General features: G+C 43.6%; 1 protein-coding gene across 10 annotated transcripts in view; it reads left to right on the top strand.

The window, feature by feature from the left end:
• ANKRD31 (ankyrin repeat domain 31) overlaps positions 1 to 21,301 on the top strand; it is a 556,774-nt gene that overhangs the window by 403,239 nt on the left and 132,234 nt on the right. For all 10 annotated transcript variants that reach the window (XM_056540136.1, XM_056540152.1, XM_056540124.1 and 7 more), the window contains 2 exons: positions 4,116 to 4,257; positions 17,131 to 17,213. In XM_056540136.1, the coding sequence (XP_056396111.1) occupies positions 4,116 to 4,257; positions 17,131 to 17,213 (225 nt within the window). The remainder of the gene's footprint in view (positions 1 to 4,115; positions 4,258 to 17,130; positions 17,214 to 21,301) is intronic.

Below are 21,301 nucleotides of genomic sequence, written 5' to 3'. Positions count from 1 at the left end.
CACTATACCTGCGTAAAACAATGCTCTAACACTAGGCTACGCTAACTAGGTTAAAACTGACTATGCATGCTGGGATTTGTGGTCCCTTCACTGTAAAACATGCAAAACTACAACTTCCAGCATGCCCGGGCATGCTGGGAGTTGTAGTCTATTTACTTTAAAACCTATGACCTACCTCCTTTCACTGTAAAATCTAAGCTACGTTACCTTACAATCTAAGCTAGCTACGCTACACTAATGTTAAACTACGCTAAGCCTACGCTGGTTTCCCTCTTTCCCTGCCTGCTACCTACTCTAACTACGTACACATGCGCGCAGTTTTCTACTGACTACTCTGAACAACTGCACATGCGCTAACATAGCCTCCCTATGCTAACTGCGTAGCGGAAGAAAGCTGCACATGGGTTCTGACAACTGCGCATGGGCAGGGCTGCGCTCCTAACGCTGCCTACGTTAGCCCTATGCTGTCAGCGCAGGGCTGCGCATGCGCTCAGAGTTTTCTACGAATTGAGGAAAACTTTACATCACCGGCAAAAACGGAATGACATAATGACTGATGATTGAACAAATGATTGAACGCATGCGCATGGGAACTGCATGGGACGCATGCGAACTGCATGGGACGCATGCGAACTGCAAACTTGCAACATAGTGGAGAGCACAACAGTGACCCCAAGTGGATATTGTAGGCATAACAAATAAAAGTGAACAAACCCAAAGTGCTAAGTGCAAGCAAACACGACACCACGTGCACAAGCAGTGAACACGTCCCCAGGGAAAAAACCAATTACTGTAGGTACTTTTCATTTATGCACACTTTCAATGCACATTTTTCATCACACAGGTACTCTCATGTAAGTACCGTATATACTCAAGTATAAGAAGAGTTTTTTAGCACGATTTAACGTGCTGAAAACATCCCCCTTGGCTTATACTCAAGTGAAAGGAAAAAAAAAATCCATCGTCGCCCATCTACGTTGTAGGGACCGTCTGACTTCCAGTTGGGAGGGTGAGCCGATCCAGGCTGTCCATCTTGTCCTGGAGGCCCTCTTCTCCGCTGCAGGTCGGTCCTGGGCTAGTGACGCTGCATTGAGACCGCGCAGGTACGTCCGTGCGCAGGGACGCTCCTGATGTCACGGACGTCTGCTGCGCACAGGGGTCTCTGTCTGGCAGTGTCAATGCAACATCACTGGTCCGGGGCCGATCCGCAGCAGAGAAGAGGACTTACTGGTCAAGATGGACGGCCTGGACGGGCTTACCTTCCCCACTGGAAGTCGGACAGACCCTGCAGCGTAGATGGGCGATGAAGGACCCCCCCCTCCCATCGGTATGCCTGCGACTTTTGTTTTCCTTCACTCGAGTATAAGCCGAGAGGGACGTTTTCAGCACGAAAAATCGTGCTGAGAATCTCTGCTTGTACTCGAGTATATACAGTACTTACATTAGAGTACCTGTGTGATGAAAAAATGTGCGTTGAAAGCGTGCATAAATGAAAAGTTTGAAACTAAATAAAAAAACAAAAACTGATGAAATATATTAAGTGTGAAAAAAGATGAAAATGTGTGAGAGAAATGTGTAGAAAAATATTGTAAAAATTAATAAAAAAGCTGTTAGCTGTTAACCTGTGTAATGCTTAAAACTGTAAAGTACATTAGTAGAAGATAAATAAGGTATATACAGGAATATGTGTACAGAATAAGTGTCAAACAATTATTTATATGAATATATAGTTTTTATATTTCAAAAATATTTACTGTATTTTCTGGCATATAAGATGACTGGGCGTATAAGATGACCCCCAACTTTTATAGTTAAAATATAGAGTTTGGGTTCTACTCGCCGTATAAGACTACCCCTCTTCCTGCAATGTACGGTACCTTACCAGTGATTGGCTGGTTGTTGTATACAAAGTCTGCTTGGATTGGTCAGCTCTCCCTGCCTGCCCAGCCCTCCCTGTCTCCAAGACTACCAGAGCAGTACATGCCTCTTTCACCCATCTGTCTTCGGTAAAAATGACACTTGATCTTTGTTCTGTAGGTCCATACAATTAAAATGATACCCTATTTATATAGGTTTGATTTTGTCGTACTTCTGGAAAAAAAATCATAACTACATGCACAAAAATGTATACGTTTAAAATTATCCTCTTCTGACCCCTATAACTTTTTAATTTTTTCACATATGGGACTGTATGAGGGCTCATATTTTGCGCCGTGATCTGAAGTTTTTATCAGTCCCATTTTTGTTATGATCAGACTTTTTGATCGCTTTTTATTCATTTTTTTATAGTATAAAAAGTGGGCCCTGATTTACTAAGAGTGGAATGTACAGGGGGGCCATTTATATGGATACACCTTAATAAAATGGGAATAGTTGGTGATATTAACTTCCTGTTTGTGGCACATTAGTATATGTGAGGGGGGAAACATTCAAGATGGGTGGTGACCATCGCGGCCATTTTGAAGTCTGCCATTTTGAATCCAACTTTTGTTTTTTCAATAGGAAGAGGGGCATGTGACACATCAAACTTATTGGGAATTCCACATGAAAAACAATGATGTGCTTGGTTTTAACGCAACTTTATTCTTTCATGAGTTATTTACAAGTTTCTGACCACTTATAAAATGTGTTCAATGTGCCCATTGTGTTGGATTGTCAATGCAACCCTCTTCTCCCACTCTTCACACACTGATAGCAACACCGCAGGAGAAATGCTAGCACAGGCTTCCAGTATCCATAGTTTCAGGTGCTGCACATCTCGTATCTTCACAGATTAGACAATTGCCTTCAGATGACCCCAAAGATAAAAGACTAAGGGGGTTAGATCAGGAGACCTTGGGGCCATTCAACTGGCCCATGACGACCAATCCCCTTTCCAGGAAACTGTTCATCTAGGAATGCTCGGACCTGACACCCATAATGTGGTGGTGCACCATCTTGCTGGAAAAACTCAGGGAACGTGCCAGCTTCAGTGCATAAAGAGGGAAACGCATCATCATTAAGGCCACTGGATATGCGAAATTGTTACATGATGATGTGTATTGTGTATAAATCTCAATACTACAAGTCCCAGCAAACATGTGAGGTATCCTGCATCCCGGTTACCTCTAGAGAAACTGCATAACTGTAAAGGCTGTTTCATAAGAAGTTTTAGTAAAAGTTACAGTTCTCATAATTCCTGTTGTGGACATTCCTTTATTGCCTGCTGTTTTGGGGTTGGTTGTTGGCAGGGCCTTATACAGAAAACAACCACATCCTGGCGTCATGGCAAGTCAGGGGTTAATAACACCTTGCCCCACAGGGTTAATACCACCAGACCCTGCTACACCGTTGCAACATCCCAGCTCACCACAAATGAAAGAAGTGAGCTTTTCCTCTCAACAGGTTATTATAAATCTCCCCCTATGTCTTTTTAACTATTGAAAAGCATTATGGCCACCTCCACAATCATGTAAAATAAAAATAGATTAAGAAAATCTGCTGGAAGTTTGTTTTAAGCATCTACTAGTCTCTACATTAAAGGGGTACTCCGGTGGAAAACTTTTTTTTTATCAACTGGTGCCAGAAAGTTAAACAGATTTGTAAGTTACTTCTATTAAAACATCTTTACCCTTCCAGCACTTTTTAGCAGCAGTGTGCTACAGAGGAAATTCTTCTCTTTTTGAATATTTTTTGTCTTGTCCCAGTGCTCTCTGTTAACACCTGATGCCCATATCAGCTACTGTAATAAAATTGGGCATCTTGGGACTGCGTGGTCTAGATTTCAATGTCTAAATATTAGACAGGATTAGTAAATTTGTCCCATTTTGCACTCAGAGAAAAGTATTTTCTTCAAAGGAGACCTGTCATAAGGATAAATTCTCTATAAACTAGCCTATCTGTAAAATAATTTGTGAAATATTAACTGTTGGGTGACCATTAAGACTGACTGTGATCCTGAAAGCCAAGGTTGTATAATCCTGTATGCCGTTTATGATTTTCACCATCTTTAAATTCATATACTGAATTGTAAAGAGGAACTTTAGTCACGTGAAGGTCTCGCCCTTCCTTTCCCAACATGAGTTTATCATCAATAACCACATGTTACACCTCTATAAAATCGTTTTTTCTTTTAGGTAGTTGAGATTCTGCTGCAACTTGGTGCAAATCCATGTGAAACAGATGACAATATGAAAAATGCCTTTGACAAATGTTGCAGTGATAAGATGGCAGAAATCTTAGCATCACACAAAAACGCAACAGAAAATCGAACTGCTAGTAAGTGATCAATATAAATCTATCTATCTTTATTTACCTGGCCTAATGGGATAAAGTAATTGCCCCAAGATAATTTTACTAAACAAACTAAGGCATGATTCCTGTCAGATCTGTTGAATCTCAACATTGATAGGGTGGGTTCACACCACGATTTTGCTACATGGTTTCGGCATACGGTTTCTTAAAAAAACAACCGTACAGAAAACCGTGCCCATAGACTTCCCATTCAAAACCGTATACACCATAATGTATAGGGTTGTCTCTGTTCTTCAAACCATACGGTTTTTAACTTTTTTTTTCCGGACAGAAAACCGTGGCCTACCACGGTTTTTGGTCCGGGTGATAAACCATATATATATTTTTTTTTACCATGGGAGTCAATGGGAACCGTATAGGGTTACGGTTCCATCCAGTTTTCACCATCTGGTTTTTGACTTTGAAATTCCAAGAAAAAAAAACTGTGCAATCAAACAAGTGAAACTTTATTCATAATGGAGTGAAAAGTTAAAAACATATATGTTTTTTCTTAACGGATGTAACCGGACATCATTTTTCAAACCGTATACAGTCTTCAACCGTATACAGTTAAAAATTTGTACACACATTTTGATACAGTTTAGTCAGGTTTTGAGGAATCCATTTTTTTTTTTTTATCAAAAACCTGACACGGGAACTGTATAGCAAAAACGTGGTGTGAACCCAGCCTTGCAAAGAACCTGTCTGGCAGTGTGAAGCAGCTAGAAGGCCTTAAAGGGGTACTCCGGCACAAAGACATCTTATCCCCTATCCAAAGGATAGGGGATAAGATGCCCGATCACGGGGGTCCTGCTGCTGGGGACCCCCATGATCTTCCACACCGCACCCCGTTAGAATCAGTCCCTGGAGAGTGTTCGCTCTGGGTCTGATTACTGGCAATCACGGGGACAGAGCATAGTGACGTAGCGGCTCCGCCCCCTCAATGCAAGCCTATGGGAGGGGGCGTGAAAGCTGTCACACCCCTAAAGTAGACTTGCATTGAGGGGGCAGAGCGTGACGTCACATGGGGGCGGAGCCGTGACGTCACTATGCTCCGTCCTCGTGGTCGAGATGGACTCAGCCTGAGGACCTCCAGCGGTTCCGGAAGCCGCTTAAGGTGGGTGCTGCATGGTAGATCCCGGGGGTCCCCAGCGACGGGACCCTTGCGATCCGATATCTTATCCCCTTTCCTTTGGATAGGTGATAAGATGTCTAGGGGCGGAGTACCCCTTTAAAAAAGCAGCACAAGATACCATATACAGAAGCAAAACAAAGTCATTAATATCTACAGGAATGCAAAAAATGTAGTAAAGTAAGAATGCCTTCAAAAATAGAAATTTTATTAGTTTATTTTTATTAATTAATAAAATGCAAAGTAAATGAACAGAAGTGAACTCTAAATCAAATCAATATTTGGTGTAACTGCCCTTTGCGTACAAAACAGCCTCAGTTCTTCTAGGTACACTTCCACACAGTTTTAAAAGAACCTCAGCGGGAAGGTGGGTCCAAACATGTTAGAGAACTAACCACAGATCTTCTATGGATGTAGGCTTGCTCAGATCTCTTTATGTAATCCCAGACAGATTGTATGTTGTTGAGCTCAGCACTCTGTAGAAGCCATATTATCACTTACATGACTCCTTGTTCTTCTTTATGCTGGTAATAGTTCTTAATGACAGCGCCTGTATGTTCAGAGCCAATCAGATGAGAGACTTCCTACTTTTCAACATTTTTTGTCACACTTTCCTAAAATGTTTGCACAGTACTGTACTAGTCTGGCAATGGTTACAAATCCATTGCTTAGACTTTGGCACTTGAGAAAACAACAGTGAGCCATTATTGATCTCACTCTGTGTATGCTCCTAGGAACAGAAAAAAACTGAGGAATTGATAGGGAGGGGCCTATTTAACCTCTCTGTGTTTACTGTTCCTATTAGAGCTACAGGGGATAATTTCATGGTGGTGCTGTCATGATGGCGATGTGGAAAAAGTATTTAGTCAGCCACCAATTGGGCAAGTTCTCCCACTTAAAAAGATGAGAGAGGCCTGTACTTTTCATCATAGGTATACCTCAACTATGAGAGACATAATGAGAAAAAAAATATCCATAAAATCACATTGTCTGATTTTTAAAGAATTTATTTGCAAATTATGGTGGAAAATAAGTATTTGGTCCATAAGAAAAGTTCATCTCAGCACTTTGTTATATACCCTTTGTTGGCAATGACAGAGGTCAAACGTTTTCTTTAAGTCTTCACAAGTTTTTCCACACACTGTTGCTGGTATTTTGTTCCATTCCTCCATGCAGATCTCCTCTAGAGCAGTGATGTTTTGGGGCTGTCTCTGGGCAACATGGACTTTCAGATCCCTCCAAAGGTTTTCTATGGGCTTGTGATCTGGAGACTGGCTAGGCCACTCCAGGACCTTGAAATGCTTCTTATGAAGCCACTCCTTCATTGCCCGGGCAGTGTGTTTGGTATCATTGTCATCCTGAAAGACCCAGCCATGTTTCATCTTCAATGCCCTTTCTGATGGAAAATCGTGGAAGAGCAAAAGAACCTCCAAAATGGCGCTGCTAGTTCCGTTGAAAGGTATAATAAACCAAGTCCAAAGTGGAGTGAAGTAAAAACTTGTGGATTTTATTGCATGAGGATAAAACCAATAAAAGCAATAAAAAGCGATACACGACAGGATTACACGTTTCGGGGGAGCCAACCCCTTCTTCAGATGAGTGTGCTGGCTGTACAAACAATGATTCATTAAATAGGGAAAAAAGGGTGCCAGGTACATTAGGGGGAGGAGTTATGCAAATTGCAAACAGGTAAAATACTGAGAGATATCATAGAAACGAAACAAATTCAAAATTTAATAACATTGTATGAACCAACTGATGGTAGCAGTGTGAGTCATGTGCATTAATGCAGGTTACTATGTAAGTGGCATGATAAGAGCTGCGATCAGGACTAGCGGTGTCTGGCCGAACATCCGGACCGCAGAGGAAAACATCCGGAGTCCAGCTGTGAGCCAGCGTGACTCTGACAGCGGACGGCTGTTGCGCAATGTGAGGGCGCATGTCAGCAGAGGGTTGCCACGGACGCGTTGCTACAAAGCAAACGTTTCATGGCCACTGCTGCCAATCAGGAACCAGAAAGCAGGGGTTTGCAGGGGATGTGACAGTGTGCGGCTCCGTATTAGCTAGCGGAGGCTGCAGGGGAAGGGAGCGATATGATGATGTAGAGAAAGAAGGATAATGGAATGTACACATGGGTGGTGCATAAATAAACATGACCGGGTACTGTAGGTCCGGCGGGGAATGTGGTGAGAGACTGGCATAGTGTGTGTCTGGCTCACAAATAGAAGTGTTGTCCGAGGCAGAAAGTGTGGAAGTAGTAGAACAGAGTTTGAATGTAATGCATGGCAGAGGGGAAAAAAGATGGTATGGATTGTTATGTCAGATGGGATAGGAGGGTAAATACATACATGCATTATATCAGTAGAGAAGCGCACAAAAAAGTGTATGCATGTATGTAGATCATGAAAATTCAGATACACAACCATACATGTATACAGACCATAAATAAATACAGTATTTATCGGGGTATACCACGCACCCTCATTTTACCAAGGATATTTGGGTAAAAAAAGTTTTTTACCCAAATATCCATGGTAAAATGAGGGTGCGTGTGTGCGCGTGTATACCCCGATACACCCCCAGGAAAGGCAGGGGGAGAGAGGCCGTTGCTGCCCGCTTCTCTCCCCCTGCCTTTCCTGGGGTCTAGAGCCCTGCTGCCGGCCCTTCTCTCCCCCTGGCTATCGGCGCCGCTGCCCGTTCTGTCCCCCTGACTATCTGTGCCGGCGCCCCATTGCTGGCGCCGATAGCCAGGGGGAGAGAAGCGGCGCCGACAGCCAGGGGGAGAGAAGGGGCAGCGGCACCCATTGCCGGCGCCGCTGCCCCGTTTCCTCCCCCCATCCCCGGTGGCATAATTACCTGTTGCCGGGGTCGGGTCCGCGCTGCTTCAGGCCTCCGGCGTGCGTCCCCTGCGTCGTTGCTATGCGCTGCACGGCGCGGCATGCCCCCCTCCCAATAAAAATTTAAAACGTCTGGTACGCCACTGTTTACAAAATGGAGCCTCCAGCTGTTGCAAAACAACAACTCCCAGTATTGCCGGACAGCCGTTGACTGTCCAAGCATGCTGGGAGTTTTGCAACAGCTGGAGGCACCCTGTTTGGGAATCACTGGCGTAGAATACCCCTATGTCCACCCCTATGCAAATCCCTAATTCAGGCCTCAAATGCACATGGCGCTCTCACTTTGGAGCCCTGTCGTATTTCAAGGCAACAGTTTAGGGTCACATATGGGGCATCGCCGTACACGGGAGAAATTGCCTAACAAATGTTGGGGGGGGCTTTTTCTCCTTTAACCCCTTATGAAAAGGTGAAGTTGGGGTCTACAACAGCATGTTAGTGTAAAAAAATTAAAACTAACACGCTGGTGTTGCCCTATACTGTTCATTTTGACAAGAGGTAAAAGGGAAAAAAGCCCCCCAAAATTTGTAATGCAACTTCTCCCGACTACGGAGATACCCCATATGTGGGCGCAAAGTGCTCTGGGGGCGCACAACAAGGCCCAGAAGGGAGAGTGCACCATGTACATTTGAGGTGATTTGCACAGGGGTGGCTGATTGTTACAGTGGTTTTGACAAATGCAAAAAAAAAAAAAAAAAAATCATGTGACCCCATTTTGGAAACTACACCCCTCACGGAATGTAATAAGGCGTGCAGTGATAATTTATACCCCACTGGTGTCTGACAGATCTTTGGAACAGTGGGCTGTGCAAATTAAAAATTTTGTACAGCCCACTGTTCCAAAGATCTGACAGACACCAGTGGGGGGTAAATGCTCACTGTACCCCTTGTTACGTTCAAGGGGTCTAGTTTCCAAAATGGTATGCCATGTGGGGGTTATTTTGCTGTCCTGGCACCATAGAGGCTTCCTAAATGCAACATGCCCCCCGAGCAAAATTTGCTCTCCAAAAGCCAAATATGACTCCTCTTCTGAGCATTGTAGTTCGCCCGTAGTGCACTTCAGGTCCACTTATGGGGTACCTTCATACTCAGAAGAGATGGGGTTACAAATTTTGGGGGGTATTTTCTGCTATTAACCCTTGCAAAAATGTGAAATTTGAGGGGAAACACACATTTTAGTGAACATTTTTTTATTTTTTTTTACATATGCAAAAGTCGTGAAACCACAGTGGGGTATTAAGGCTAACTTTATTCCTTGTTCATTCCTCAAGGGGTCTAGTTTCCAAAATGGTATGCCATGTTTTTTTTGCTGTTCTGGCACCATAGGGGCTTCCTAAATGCGACATGCCCCCCGACCAAAATTTGCTCTCAAAAAGCCAAATATGGCAACTTCTCTTCTGAGCATTGTAGTTCACCCGTAATGCACTTCAGGTCAACTCATGGGGTACCCCCATACTCAGAAGAGATGGGGTTACAAATTTTGGGGGGTATTTTCTGCTATTAACCCTTGCAAAAATGTGAAATTTGGGGGGAAACACACATTTTTGTGAAAAAAAAAATTTTTTTTTTTACATATGCAAAAGTTGTGAAACACCTGTGGGGTATTTAGTTTCACTTTACCCCTTGTTATGTTCCCCAAGGGGTCTAGTTTCCAAAATGGTATGCCATGTGGGGATTTTTTGCTGTTCTGGTACCATAGGGGCTTCCTAAATGCAACATGCCCCCCAAAAACCATTTCAGAAAAACGTACTCTCCAAAATCCCCTTGTTGCTCCTTCCCTTCTGAGCCCTCTACTGCGCCTGCCAAACACTTTACATAGACATATGAGGTATGTGCTTAGTCGAGAGAAATTGGGCTACAAATATAAGTATACATTTTCTCCTTCTACCCCTTGTAAAAATAAAAAAATTGGGTCTACAAGAACATGAGTGTAAAAAATGAAGATTGTGAATTTTCTCCTTCACTTTGCTGCTATTCCTGTGAAACACCTAAAGGGTTAAAACGCTGACTGAATGTCATTTTGAATACTTTTGGGGGTGCAGTTTTTATAATGGGGTCATTTGTGGGGTATTTCTAATATGAAGACCCTTCAAATCCACTTCAAAACTGAACTGGTCCCTGAAAAATAGTGAGTTTGAAAATTTTGTGAAATTGGAAAATTGCTGCTGAACTTTGAAGCCCTCTGGTGTCTTCCAAAAGTAAAATCACGTCAATTTTATGATGCAAACATAAAGTAGACATATTGTATTTGTGAATGAAATTTTTTTTATTTGGAATATCCATTTTCCTTATAAGCAGAGAGCTTCAAAGTTAGAAAAATGCTAAATTTTCAATTTTTTCATCAAATTTTGGAATTTTTCACAAAGAAACGATGCAAGTATCGACAAAATTTTAACAATAACATAAAGTAGAATATGTCACGAAAAAACAATCTCAGAATCAGAATGATAGGTAAAAGCATTCCAGAGTTATTAATGTTTAAAGTGACAGTGGTCAGATGTTCAAAAAACGCTCCGGTCCTAAAGTGTAAAATGGCTGGGTCCTTAAGGGGTTAAGCAGGGGGGACATGTCTGGCACTGCATGATTTGAGTCCCTGGCGGCGTAGTGTGTTACTGATGGTAGCCTTTGTTACTTTGGTCCCAGCTCTTTCACTGCAGGTCATTCACTAGGTCCCCTCGTGTGGTTCTGGGATTTTTGCTCACTGTTCTTGTGATCATTTTGACACCATGGGGGAGATCTTGCGTGGAGCCCCAGATCGAGGGAGATTATCAGTGGTCTTGTAGGTCTTCCATTTTCTAATAATTGCTCCCACAGTTGATTTCTTCACACAAAGCTGCTTACCCATTGCAGATTCAGTCTTCCCAGACTGGTGCGGATCTACAATTTTGTTTCTGGTGTCCTTCGACAGCTCTTTGGTCTTGGCCAAAGTGGAATTTGGAGTGTGACTGTTTGAGGTTATGGACAGGTGTCTTTTATACTGATAACAAGTTCAAACAGGTGCCATTAATACAGGTAACGAGTGTAGTACAGGGGAGACTCTTAACCCCTTCATGACCCAGCCCATTTTCACCTTCAGGACCTGGGCATTTTTTGAAAATCTGAAAACTGTCACTTTAAACATTAATAACTCTGGAATGATTTTACTTATCATTCTGATTCCGAGACTGTTTTTTCGTGACATATTCTACTTTATGTTATTGGTAAAATTTCACTGATATTTGCATCCTTTCTTGGTAAAAAAAAATCTAAAAATTTCATGAAAATTTTGAAAATTTTGCATTTTTCTAACTTTGAAAGTCTGCTTGAAAGGAAAATGGATATTCCAAATAAATTACATATTGATTCACATATACAATATGTCTACTTTGTGTTTGCATAAAAAAAAAATTGACAAGTTTTTACTTTTGGAAGACATCAGAGGGCTTCAAAGTTCCGCAGCAATTTTCCAATTTTTCTCAAGATTTTCAAAATCGTAATTTTTCAGGGCCCAGTTCAGGTTGGAAGTGGATTTTAAGGGTCTTCATATTAGAAATACCCCATAAATGACCCCATTATAAAAACTGCACCCCCCAAAGTATTCAAAATGACATTCAGTAAGTGTTTTAACCCTTTAGGTGTTTCACAGGAATAGCAGCAAAGTGAAGGAGAAAATTCTAAATCTTCATTTTTTACACTCGCATTTTCTTGTAGACCCAATTTTTGAATTTTTACAAGGGTAAAAGGAGAGAAATCACCCTAAAATTTGTAACCCAATTTCTCTCGAGTAAGGAAATACCTCATATGCGTATGTAAAGTGTTCGGCGGGCGCAGTAGAGGGCTCAGAAGGGAAGGAGCGACAATGGGATTTTGGAGAGTGAGTTTTTCTGAAAGGGTTTTTGGGGGGCATGTCCCATTTAGGAAGCCCCTATGGTGCCAGAACAGTGGACCCCCCACATGTGACCCCATTTTGGAAACTATACCCCTCATGGAATTTAATAAGGGGTGCAGTGAGCATTTACACCCCACTGGCGTTTGACAGATATTTGAAACAGTGGACTGTGCAAATCAAAAATTTTATTTTTCATTTTCACAGACCACAGTTCCAAAAATCTGTCATACACCAGTGGGGTGTAAATGCTCACTGCACACCTTATTACATTCCGTGAGGGGTGTAGTTTCCAAAATGGGGTCACATATGGATATTTATTGTTTTGCATTTGTCAGAACTGCTGTAACAATCAGCCACCCCTGTGCAAATCGCCTCAAATGTACATGGTGCACTCTCCCTTCTGGGCCTTGTTGTGCGCCCCCAGAGCATTTTGCGCCCACATATGGGGTATCTCCATACTCGGGAGAAATTGCATTACAAATTTAGAGGGTCTTTTTTCCCCTTTTACCTCTTGTGAAAATGAAAAGTATAGGGCAACACCAGCATGTCAGTGTAAAAAATTTATTTTTTTACACTAACATGCTGGTGTAGACCCCAACTTCACCTTTTCATAAGGGGTTAAAGAAGAAAAAGCCCCCCCAAAATTTGTAAGGCAATTTCTCCCGAGTACGGCGATACCCCATATGTGTCCCAAAACTGTTGCCCTGAAATACGACAGGGCTCCAAAGTGAGAGAGCGCCATGCGCATTTGAGGCCTGAATTAGGGATTTGCATAGGGGTGGACATTGGGAATCATTGGCATAGAATACCCCTAACAGGTTGCCTCCAGCTGTTGCAAAACTCCCAGCATGCCTGGACAGTCAATGGCTGTCCGGCAATACTGGGAGTTATTATTTTGCAACAGCAGCGTACCAGACGTTTTTCATTTTTTGGGGGAGGGGGGGGGCTGTGTAGGGATATGTGTATATGTAGTGTTTTTTACTTTTTATTTTAGGTTAGTGTTAGTGTAGTGTTTTTAGGGTACAGTCACATGGGCAGAGGTTCACAGCAAGTTTGCCGCTGGAAGTTTGAGCTGCAGCGCAAAATTTGCGCCATCTCAAACTTGCAGCACTCACTGTAAACCTCCGCCCATGTGAGTGTACCCTGTACATTCACATTGGGGGGAGGGGGCAAACATCCAGCTGTTGCAAACTCAGAGCATGCCCTTTCGCTGTCCGTGCATGCTGGGAGTTGTAGTTTTGCAACAGCTGGAGGAACACTGGTTTGGAAACACTAAGTTAAGTAATAAACTTTCAAGTGTTTTGCAACCAAACTTAGCGTTTCCAAACCAGTGTGCCTCCAGCTGTTGCAAAACTACAACTCCCAGCATGCATGGTCTGTCAGTGCATGCTTGGAGTTATAGTTTTGCAACAATTGCAACAGCTGGAGGCACTGAGGTAGGAAACGGACAATGTTTCCCAACTAGTGTGCCTCCAGTTGTTGCAAAACTACAACTCCCAGCATGCCCAGGCATGCTGGAAGTTGTAGTTCGGCAATATCTGAAGGATCAGATGTTGCCGAACTACAACTTCCAGCATGCTTGGGCAGTCTGGGAGTTGTAGTTTTGCAACATCTGGAGGTCCACAGTTTGGAGACCACTGTATAATGGTCTCCAATCTGTGCTCTTCCAGATGTTAGAGAACTACAACTCCCAGCATGCCTGGACAGACAGAGCATGCTGAGATTTGTAGTTTTGCAACATCTGGAAGAGCACAGATTGGAGACCATTATACAGTGGTCTCCAAACTGAGGACCTCCACATGTTGCAAAACTACAACTCCCAGCATGCCCAGAAAGCCAAAGGCTGTCTGGGCATGCTGGGAGTTGGTTTTGAAACTCCCAGAGGCAGCAGTGAGATCGCTTTACGTCAATCTCACTGCTGCCAATGACCGCTCGGGTCACCGCTCGGACGGGTAAGTGACGCCGGGAGACGGGTCAGGGACACTTAGCAGAGTGGTGTGTGTCCCGATCCCCGTGATGGGGACTCACACACCGCGCTGCTAAGTATTTTCATAGTGAAACGCTGCTATCAGCTAGTCAGATTTGACTACCTGATAGCAGCGATCGCTGGGGGGGGGGGATGAAACCCCCCCGTGGTCGCATGGTAAGATGGCTGGCTATCAGTGATAGCCACCATCTTTCCGGGCGCTGCGGGATGCCGCAAGTAGCGGCATAAATGGTCATGACGTACCTATATGTCATGGGTCGGGAACACCTTGCCACCCATGACGTACAGGTATGTCATAGGTCGGGAAGGGGTTAAAGTGGTTTTCCAGGAAAAAACTTTTTTTTTATATCAACTGGCTCCAGAAAGTTAAACAGATTTGTAAATTACTTCTATTAAAAAATCTTAATCCTTTCAATAATTATCAGCTGCTGAAGTAGAGTTGTTGTTTTCTGTCTGGAAACAGTGCTCTCTGCTGACATCTCTGCTTGTCTTGGGAACTGCACTGCTGAGTAGAAGAGGTTTGCCATGGGGATTTGCTTCTAAACTGGGCGGTTCCCGAGACACGTGTCATCAGAGAGCACTCAAATTCAACAGCTCATAAGTACTGAAAGGATTAAGATTTTTTAATAGAAGTCATTTACAAATCTGTTTAACTTTCTGGAGCCAGTTGATATAGATATAAAAAAAAGTTTTTTCCTAGATAACCCCATAAGGGTCTATTCATAAGTACAGTATTCTGCGCAGATTTGATGCGCAGGATTTCAAGCTGTGTTCAGTCATTCAGTTTACAATGAAATCTGCGCAGAATACTGTACGTGTGAATAGACCCTTAAAGAAGAAGTTACAGGTCTGTGAGAGCCAGAAATCTTGCTTGTTTGTAGGTGACCAAATACTTATTTTCCACCATAATTTGCAAATAAATTCTTTAAAGGAAAACTGTCAGCTTTCTCCCCCCGCACTAACCAGCGGTACTGGCTGGTATTGCGGGGGACGCTGATCAGTTTGATCCTCACCATGCACGGATCCGCCGCACCGTTCGGCCATCTTCTATTTTCTGTATATGCAAATGAGGTACTAACTGGCACTCTGACGTCAGTACCGCCTGCCACAGCGCCGCCCAGCTCATCAATGTTCCTCCCCTCTCTCTTCATTACAGAGCAGGGAGAGGCGGAGGGAGGGGAGGAATATTGATTAGCTTGACGGCGCTGCGGCAGGCGGCACTGACGTCAGGGTGCCAGTTAGCCCAGCCGGTGCCAGTTAGCGCCTCATTTGCATATACAGAAAATAGAAGACTATGGCCGAACGGCACGGCGGATCCGGGCACTACCAGCCAGTACCGCTGGTTACTGCGGAGGGGGGGGGGGGGGGGAGAAAGCTTTCAGTTTTCCTTTATAAATCACGAAATGGTGTCACGAAATGATAAGAATCCTTTGCATCCGTGTGTAACCACATATCCCATCTTATAAAGTGCTGGCATATTGTTAGGATATACCATCACTATATGATCACTGGGGGATTTATCCTCTATGGCCTTCACTAATGAGAATGAAAGGGGACTCAGTGCTAATTATCCCTACTTCCCCTTTCAGCCATGTGTTACAGCGTGTTATTGGATGTGCCACTTTGCAAAGAAACTGCAACCAGTCATGCTCAAGTCCCCTAACTGTCTGCTCCCACGCACAACAATTAAATATAAAGGCCCAGATATATCAAACTGTGCGAGAGAAAAAGTGGGGTAATTTTTCCACAGCAACCAATCACAGCTCAGCTAACATGCTCTGGTAAAGTGAAAGCTGAGCTGTGATTGGTTGCTGTGGAAAAATTATTCCACTTTTGATAAATCCGGTTTTGCATTGGGTGGGCGGTAATGCAGACAAAAAAAAACATGTACCAATGGCAAAAGACAGAAAAAAAAAATCAGTGAAAATATAACATAGAAGTAGAGGTATGAACAACCAGCAACCATCTATCTCATTCATACCAGGGTAACCAATGTATAGATCCATTCATACCAACCCAAAGTGAAATCTATGTTGCTCTCCAAAAGCCAAGCCAGATTTATCCACCAACTTTCTCTATAATTTCTCAAGTTTATGCACAGCATTACCGTATATACTTGAGTATAAGCCAAGTTTTTCAGCACGATTTTTCGTGCTGAAAACGCCCCCCCCTCGGCTTATACTCGAGTGAACTCCCCGCCTGTTAATCCCTTCATCAGTGGTCTTCAACCTGCGGACCTCCAGATGTTGCAAAACTACAATGCAGCAGACGTCCCTGTGCATGAACATTCCTGTGAGTCGTCGTCAAGGCAACATCACTAGTCCGGGGCCGGCCCGGAGCGAGCGGAAAAGAGGGCCTCACGATGAAAATGTACAGCCCGGAACGACTAACCCTCCCCACCGGACAGTCCCTGCAGCATAGATGGCCCGGACCAGCTCACCCTTCCTTCCCACCGAGGGGAGGTGAGCAGAAAACTAAAGGGGACGTCTGGATGATGACGAAGGCCCGCGCAGTAGTCTTCAACCTGCGAACCTCCAGATGTTTCAAAACTACAACTCCCAGCATGCCCGGACAGCCAATGGCTGTCCGGGCATGCTGGGAGTTGTAGTTTTGCAACATCTGAAGGTCCGCAGGTTGAAGAATACTGAGGAAGGGATTGACAAGCGGTGATGATGATGAAGGGGGGGGGGGGGATGATGACGGGGTGATGATGACGGGGGTGTTAATGATGGGGTCTGGATGATGACAGGCGGGATGATGTATTTCCCACCTTAGGCTTATAGTCGAGTCAATAACTTTTCCTGGGTTTTTGGGGTGAAATTAGGGGCCTCGGCTTATATTCGGGTCGGCTTATACTTGAGTATATACGGCATGTTTGTGACGCACTCCCTTTTCCAAGTTCACCATCCAGTTAACCTTGTTCTGTAGTAGGTTGTGCAGTCAGTTGTAGTATGAATATGTATTTGTTTTTCTTCAGATAAGAACGAACCACACCTTAATATGACGCCTAACCTGGCAACATGTACTTATTCATGCAGAACTGGAAATACCTATAGTGTGGTATGTCAATCTTTTTACGTATAGTATCCTACAGTAAATATATACTATATTTTTCCAACATTTACAATGTTTGTCTTATAGGTTCTATAAAGATTTACAGATCGGGATCTCTTTGATTTAGGCCATGTTCACACACTATAAAATAAAACGGCTGTAAAAATGGACAATTTTAACCCCTTAAGGACTCAGCCCATTTTGGCCTTAAGGACTCAGACAATTAAATTTTTACGTTTTCATTTTTTCCTCCTCGCCTTCTAAAAATCATAACTTTTATATTTTCATCCACAGACTAGTATGAGGGCTTGTTTTTTGCGCGACCAGTTGTCCTTTGTAATGACATCACTCATTATATCATAAAATGTATGGCGCAACCAAAAAACACTATTTTTGTGGGGAAATTAAAACGAAAAACGCAATTTTGCTAATTTTGGAAGGTTTTGTTTTCACGCCGTACAATTTCTGGTAAAAATGACGTGTGTTCTTTATTCTGAGGGTCAATACGATTAAAATGATACCCATTATTATATACTTTTATATTATTGTTGCGCTTAAAAAAAATCACAAACTTTTTAACCAAATTAGTACGTTTATAATCCCTTTATTTTGATGACCTATAACTTTTTTATTTTTCCGTATAAGCGGCGGTATGGGGGCTCATTTTTTGCGCCATGATCTTTCCTTTTTTTTGATACCACATTTGTATATAAAAAACTTAATACATTTTTTATAATTTTTTTTTTAATAAAATGTATTAAAAAAGTAGGAATTTTGGACTTTTTTAATTTTTTTTCGTTCACGCCGTTCACCGTACAGGATCATTAACATTTTATTTTAATAGTTCGGACATTTACGCACGCGGCGATACCAAATATGTCTATAAAAAATGTTTTTTACGCTTTTTGGGGGTAAAATAGGAAAAAACGGACGTTTTACTTTTTTATTGGGGGAGGGGATTTTTCACTTTTTTTTTACTTTTACTTTTACATTTTTTTACATTTTTTTTTACACTTGAATAGTCCCCATATGGGACTATTCATAGCAATACCATGATTGCTAATACTGATCTGTTCTATGTATAGGACATAGAACAGATCAGTATTATCGGTCATCTCCTGCTCTGGTCTGCTCGATCTCAGACCAGAGCAGGAGACGCCGGGAGCCGCACGGAGGAAGGTGAGGGGACCTCCGTGCGGCGTTATGAATGATCGGATCCCCGCAGCAGCGCTGCGGGCGATCCGATCGTTCATTTTAATCGCGAACTCCCGCAGATGCCGGGATCTGTATTGATCCCGGCACCTGAGGGGTTAATGGCGGACGCCCGCGAGATCGCGGGCGTCGGCCATTGCCGGCGGGTCCCTGGCTGCGATCAGCAGCCGGGATCAGCCGCGCATGACACGGGCATCGCTCCGATGCCCGCGGTTATGCTCAGGACGTAAATGTACGTCCTGGTGCGTTAAGTACCACCTCACCAGGACGTACATTTACGTCCTGCGTCCTTAAGGGGTTAATGTGTGTGAACATGGTCTTGATAATGTACTTTAACCACAAGTTTGTTTATTGTCAGAGGTAATGTGGTAATATACTTTACATTTAGATTACCAAAAAGCACATAAAATAAAATAAAAATAAACATACAAAAATTGTAAGTGTGTACCTGTGTAAGCTGAGCAAACACATAATGGTTATTTCAACTTGAGAAAAAACAGACATTGTCGCATATCCACAACATGCATCTTGATCTAATGCTTCTCAACAACATTAATTAAACTAGTAGGTCGTTAGTGTACGTTATGATCATGAAGTGCAAGTCCACTAGCCATGTCTTGGCCACCTGTAAGTAGTGGGTCCCTAGCATCCCTAGCATAAAATGGCGCAGCACTGAGTGGCGACACCACCGCCCCAACACCAGGGCCCACAAGTGGAACGACCCAACTGGCAGAGCAGCCCCAATGCCATTCAAACCAGTCTCTGGGCCACGCCACCGCTGAGGCAGCAACTGATGCCAAACAGCACAGCACCAGGGGGAACAGATGTAAAAACCTCACTCACCATGTTCTCCCAGTATCAGAGGAGGAATAGGGGAATAGTAATTATGCCAACCAAAGGCACAAAAATAATAAAATAATAGTCTGAAAAGACCAGTATATTCATTGATTGATGATATATATTGGTGTATTTATCAAAGACATATGGCAAGTTTATCAGTAGAACTACTATTCACAAGAAAAATAGTATAAAAGCCATTTATGCAACCAAAAAAAAGAAAGAAAAAAAACACAGCAGAAGGATAGACATTTAGTTCAAGAAATGGTCAGGGGTTATGGTGGTTTGATCCTTGTCAATCTGAAATTGTTGGCATATCCAAGTGATAAAGATTGACTGTGGTTTATTGTTTGAATTATAATATTGAGACAAATCTCATAGAAAGAAAGCTACACTGAGATATAATAGCACACCAGATATATAATATCCAATACAAAAAATCTTTATTGCGCTATTAGTTTATATACACCTAAAGGGGTACTCTGGCCCAGGACATCTTATCCTCTATCCAAAGGATAGGGGATAAGATGTCAGATCGCGGGGGTCCCGCTGCTGGAGACCCCTGGGATCTCGGCTGCAGCAACCCGCTTTCATTACTGCACAGAGCAAACTCGTGCGGAATGACGGGCAATACAGGGGCCAGAGCATCGTGACGTCTCGGCTCTGCCCCCTCGTTACATCATGGCCTGCCCCTCAATACAAGTCTCTATAGACTTGCATTAAGGGGGTGGGCCGTGACGTCACGAGGGTAGGTGCGTGACATCACGATGCTCTGGCCCCTGTATCGCCTGTCATTACGCACAGAGCGCTTTTGCTCTGTGCCTAATGACGGGCGATACAGGGGCTGGAGCATCGTGACGTCACGGCACCTACCCTCGTGACATCACGGCCCACCCCCTTAATGCAAGTCTATGGAGACTTGTATTGAGGGGCAGACCGTGACGTAACGAGTGGGCAGAGCAGAGACGTAACGATGCTCTGGCCCCTGTATTGCCCGTCATTCTGCACGAGTTTGCTCTGTGCAGTAATGAAAGCAGGGTGCTGCAGCCGAGATCCCGGGGGTCCCTATCGGCGGGACCCCGCGATCTGACATCTTATCCCCTATCCTTTGGATAGGGGATAAGATGTCCTGGGGTGGAGTACCCCTTTAAGAGTCACATACTGGAGGATTCCACAATGATGGTAGTGGAAGATAGGGATGGGGCCACAGAGGACCCCACACGTTCCGTCGCCACTTGGCAACTTCCTCAGGGGTGTTGTTATCAACACCCCTGAGGAAGTGGCCAGGTGGCGATGGAACGCGTGAGGTCCTCTGTAGCCCCATCCCTAAAGGTTTTGCAATGTGGTTGATTTGAGCTGAGGAGAACCCCACAGATCAGAGCATGTGTAAAAAAAAAAAAGAATAAATGTAGGGAAGAGTGCAAAATGTAAGGAAACCTTACAGTGGGAAAAAAATTATAGGGAATTAAAACCCACAAAGAAAACTCCACTCCACTCTTCGTAAGTCAGGACCAAAGTCTTCATCAATAGAATGAGACATTTAAAAATGTAAATGCTCCAAGAAATCTTTACTGAAGAGCTTGGATCTGACACATCCATCTACACAGAGACATTTGAGGTTTGCTGAGCTGAACAATCAACTATTGTGAATCATGTTTCAAAGGGAACCAATCATCAGATTTTACCCTATACTTGGCAAAGCATTATATATGGTAAAATCTTTATCCTCACAATCCCCGGGGGACTCTCCTGCCCCCAGGGATGAAGATGATATGAAATTATAAACTAATCACGACTGCGGCCGTAAGTAGTCCCCTGCGCGGGGAGCTCCACTCACCTACTCCCGTTCTTTGGTGGGCAGTGACACCCCCTCCACTTGATTGATGGGCCGCGTCATCGTTCTGCTCACTGAACAGATGGAGCAGAGCGATGACGCGGCCCATCAATCAAGCGGAAGGGGTGTTGCTGCCAGCCGAAGAACAGGAGTGGTTGAGTGGAGCTCTCCGCTCAGGGGACTACTTACGGGTCCTGGAGCAGTTTATAAC

The sequence above is a fragment of the Hyla sarda genome, chromosome 1, assembly GCF_029499605.1.
Source record: "Hyla sarda isolate aHylSar1 chromosome 1, aHylSar1.hap1, whole genome shotgun sequence".
Classification (NCBI taxonomy): Eukaryota; Metazoa; Chordata; class Amphibia; order Anura; family Hylidae; genus Hyla; species Hyla sarda.
This window is presented reverse-complemented; position numbering and strand designations above follow the sequence as displayed.